The sequence below is a fragment of the Tupaia chinensis genome, unplaced genomic scaffold, assembly GCF_000334495.1.
Source record: "Tupaia chinensis unplaced genomic scaffold, TupChi_1.0 Scaffold148091_1, whole genome shotgun sequence".
Lineage (NCBI taxonomy): Eukaryota > Metazoa > Chordata > Mammalia > Scandentia > Tupaiidae > Tupaia > Tupaia belangeri.
Genome location: NW_006207942.1, coordinates 168,683 through 172,731, shown reverse-complemented (window position 1 = coordinate 172,731; position 4,049 = coordinate 168,683). Strand labels below are relative to the sequence as shown.

The 4,049-nt window shown below is 47.1% G+C and overlaps 1 protein-coding gene and 1 pseudogene across 1 annotated transcript in view; both read left to right on the top strand.

Annotated features, from left to right (window-relative positions):
• LOC102488968 (IQ motif and SEC7 domain-containing protein 2) overlaps positions 1-4,049 on the top strand; it is a 103,751-nt gene that overhangs the window by 79,875 nt on the left and 19,827 nt on the right. Inside the window, 2 exon segments of the mRNA XM_027768956.1 lie at positions 1,104-1,397; positions 1,400-1,531. Coding sequence (XP_027624757.1) covers positions 1,104-1,397; positions 1,400-1,531 — 426 coding nt within the window.
• Positions 24-654, top strand: LOC102487292 (60S ribosomal protein L13a pseudogene; annotated as a pseudogene).

Here is a 4,049-nt window from a genome sequence, read left to right as displayed (position 1 = left end):
TCTTCCCCGGGCGACGGCTGAAGATGGCAGAGGGGCAGGTCCTGGTGCTCAATGGCTGAGGCCATCTCCAGGCCACCCGGCAGCCATTGTGGCCAAACAGGTGCTGCTGGGCCTCAAGGTAGTGGTCATGCACTGTGAAAACATAATTTCTGGCAATTTCTACAGAAACAAGTTAAAGTACCTGGCCTTCCTCCACAAGTGGATGAACACCAATCCACCCTGCAGTCCCTACCACTTCTGGGCCCCCAGCCATATCTTCTGGCAGCTGTACGAGGCATGCTGCCCCACAAGACCAAGTGCGGCCAGGCTGCTCTGGACTGCCTCAAGGTGTTCGATGGGATACTGCCACCCTGTGATAAGAAAAAGCAGATGGTGGTTCCTACTGCTCTCAAGATTGTACAACTGAAGCCTATGAGAAAGTTTGCCTACTTGGGGTGCCTGGATCATGAGGTCAGCTGGAAGTACCAGGCAGTGACAGCCACCCTGGAGTAGAAGAGGAAGGGGAAGGCCAAGATGCACTACCAGAAGAAGAAACAGCTCATGAGGCTATGAAAACAGGCCAAAAAGAATGTGGAGAAGAAAATTGGCAAATACACAGAGGTCCTCAAGACCCATGGATTCCTGGTCTGAGCCCAATAAAGACTGTTTATGCTAAAAAACAGAACAAAACAAAAAAACAAACAAAAAAAAACAAAGCAAACAAACAGACAAACTATGGTCAGCCATGTAGTATCTGGCTCCCTTCACCACTAAGCCATGAGGCTAGACCTTTTCCTTCTTCTTGCTCTCCATTTATTTCTTTTCTTTCCCTCTTTAGCATCTCTGTTTTGTTTCGTTTTTCTTTTCCCTGTTTTTGAATAACCAACATGTACTTCTTGTAGGAAAAGAAAAACGCAAACAAAACATAATCCAATCCCATGTGACCAGTGCTAGTACTCTCTGAGATTCACGTGAAAAGACAACACTGAATGCACGACAGCCTGCACATTCAGGCAACTATAAGCAGTTAGCTATGACTGTGATGGGGTTGTGTTTTGAGGGCCCAGGGCTTTAAGGCTGTAGTAAATTTCTGACCTTGTTTCCCTTTACCCTTCCCTGCCCAGGTGGAAATGCTAGAGAGGAAGTACGGGGGCTCCTTCCTGAGCCGCAGGGCTGCCAGGACCCCCCAGACAGCCTTCCGCCAGTACCGCATGAACAAGAACTTTGAGCGGCTACGCAGCTCAGCTTCAGAGAGCCGCATGTCCCGCCGCATCATCCTTTCCAACATGCGGATGCAGTTCTCCTTCGAGGAGTATGAGAAGGCACAGAACCCCGCGTACTTCGAGGGCAAGCCTGCCTCGCTGGACGAGGGTGCCATGGCTGGGGCCCGGCGTCATCGGCTTGAGCGGGGGCACCCCTTCATCGGCTTGAGCGGGGACTCCCATATGGAGGCTCCTGTGGTGGGGGCATTGATGGTGGTGGAAGCTCCGTCACCACATCTGGAGAGTTTTCTAATGACATCACAGAGCTCGAGGACTCCTTCTCCAAGCAGGTCAGGATCCCCAAAGAAGGGCCTTTCTTTCCCCTGCCAATGTTCTGGCTTCTCTTAACTACTTTCTTCCTGTATTCCAAATGGAAAGGTGTTGTGTGACAAGCATTTAATAGCAACAAATAGCTACAGTGTGAATTGGGACTGTGAGAATCATAAGAAAGAGTTGGCAATACAAAAAATTACATTGTTGAATCAAGAAATTTAAAATACAAATATATAGAGCATATAAGAAAGTAAAAGTTCTCACTATTTGGGCCTTCAAATAAAGACTGAACTGACAGATAATGAGTCCCTACCATGTGCTAGGTGCTCTATATGCCTCTTATCAGACCCATGAGACAGGGGTTATTATCCTCATTTTACAGAGAAGAAGACTGAGGCCAAGGAACTGAGCCTGGTTCTCGTTCTCAAGGATTGCTCAGTCTGATAGGAAATGGCGGACATATGTGTGCATTACTGTCTCCTGAAATAAAGTGTGCTCATAGCCATGAGAAAGGGTGACCTATATAGTTCTGTGGAAACCCAGAGGAGGAAGAGGAAACTTTCTTCTGGGAGGACCAGAGAAGGATTCTTTGAGAAAACAGCAATGGGACTGAATCGTACCAGACAGAGATTTAGCAAGCCATAGATAGTTGGGAGGGTGTTGTTTAATAGGCATTTCATCAGCAAAAGCATGGAAGGGTGGGCATGGAACTGGTAGTGAGGGTGGTGGGAGATATTCTGGGCTTGGAGTGTGTTGACATATCTGCCCAGGTGCAAATCCCAGTTCTGCCATTACCCAACAGTGTGACCTGGGGCAAACTGTTTAATCTTACTGAAATATGATCAATAAAATGGAGATAAAACTTTCTTTTCAAAGCTGTTTTGAAGATTCAGCTCAAGTGGTAATATACATAAAAACACCTATTATATGGTAACTGTTAAATACATATTAGTTTTCTTCCTAAAACCATGGAGGTACTTACTAGAAGGTGCCAAATGAATGAATGAAGTTTTGTAGGAGAAGAAATCACTCTGCACTAACCTGAGTGATCTGGCCCTCCCATCAGGCTTTCTTGAAGCTAATAAAGAAGTAAAGGAAGGAAAGTATTGAAGGGAAGAATTATATCATTTATCCATTCATTCATACAAGAAAGATTTTTTTTGAGGGATTTTTGCTGTAGGACACATGCACTTGCCAGAGAGAGAGAGAGAGAGAGAGAAAGAGAGAGAGAAAGTGAGAAATCACCCCCTGGGGGGTGAGCCCACTGCAATCCCTTCTCTTCCAGTCATTTCTCAGGATTTTGGGCACGCACGCACTCACTCCTGTCTGGCAGGAGTTTTAAACCGCCAAGTCCAGCACTCAAACCACAGTCAACGACGTTAAAGTCTAGCTACATAACCATTACGCCATCTGCTGGTCCCACAAGAAGGATTTAATTGAACATCTCTTCTGTGTTAAGCAATGTGTTAAGTTTAGCAAGCCAAAGATAGTTGGAAGGGTGAGCTAAAAAGAGAGAAATCAGGGACTGGATGGTGGCACAGTGGTAAAATGCCATAGTCTGTGAGGCTGTCCCACATGGGAAAGGTTCTGGGTTTGTGTCCAGAGCCCTCTTGAAGTATGCTAGGCACATGTATGCCCATGACCTGGAGTTGGTTGAAGCTGGGAGTGGATCGCAGCACCAATACTCTGTTTGGGGTTCTCACTCTCTTTCTCTCTCTCTATCTCGATTACTAGTGGAAGAAATAAACAAATAAACAGAGAGAGAGAGAGAGAGAGAGAGAGAGAGAGAGAGAGAGAAAACAGGCCTGAATCAAACTCTCAAGGAAAGAATGGGGGATAGGGAGGTCACAGACTGGTGGGAGAGATAGAGGAACCAAGCTTGGTCTCAGCTCACAGTGCTACCCAAGTCTGATGAGGAAGTATCTATCGCCGTGTAACAAATCACCCCCAAATTTAGTAGCTTAAGACTGACCTTGAGGGGCTGGCAGGTGGCATGGTGGTTAAGGATGCTGGGCTCCAACATGGCCGACAGTGGTTCAAGTCCTGGACCTGGTGGCTTCCTTTCTCACTTTCTCTCTCTGCTGGTCCTAGAAGCCACAGTCTTTTATAACCTCATTTCAGAAGTGACATACTTTCACTTCTGCCATAGGCTGTTGGTCACACAGACCAACTCTGGTACAGTGCGGTGCCCGGGGTGTAAATACCAGGAGGCAGAGGTTGTTAGGGGCTAGTTTGGAAGCTGCATGCCACAAGGAGGCAGAGTTACCAAGTGTGGACCAGATCCTCAAGGTTAACTATCATGACTTTCCTAAGAGAGAATCAGGCAGAGAGCTCTGAGAGTCCAGAGAAACCTGGGATTTTGGTTTGCCCTGGGGAGGCAGGAATATGGCTAAATCTTGGAGGAGGTAGCATGTTGGCTTGGGTCAATATAGACACAAAGGAGACCAGCAGTTAGCGTAATGGCTATGTCGCTGGACTCCCACGTAGTCGACCGCGGTTGAGTCCCAGACCCGGTGGCTTAAACTCATGCTGGGC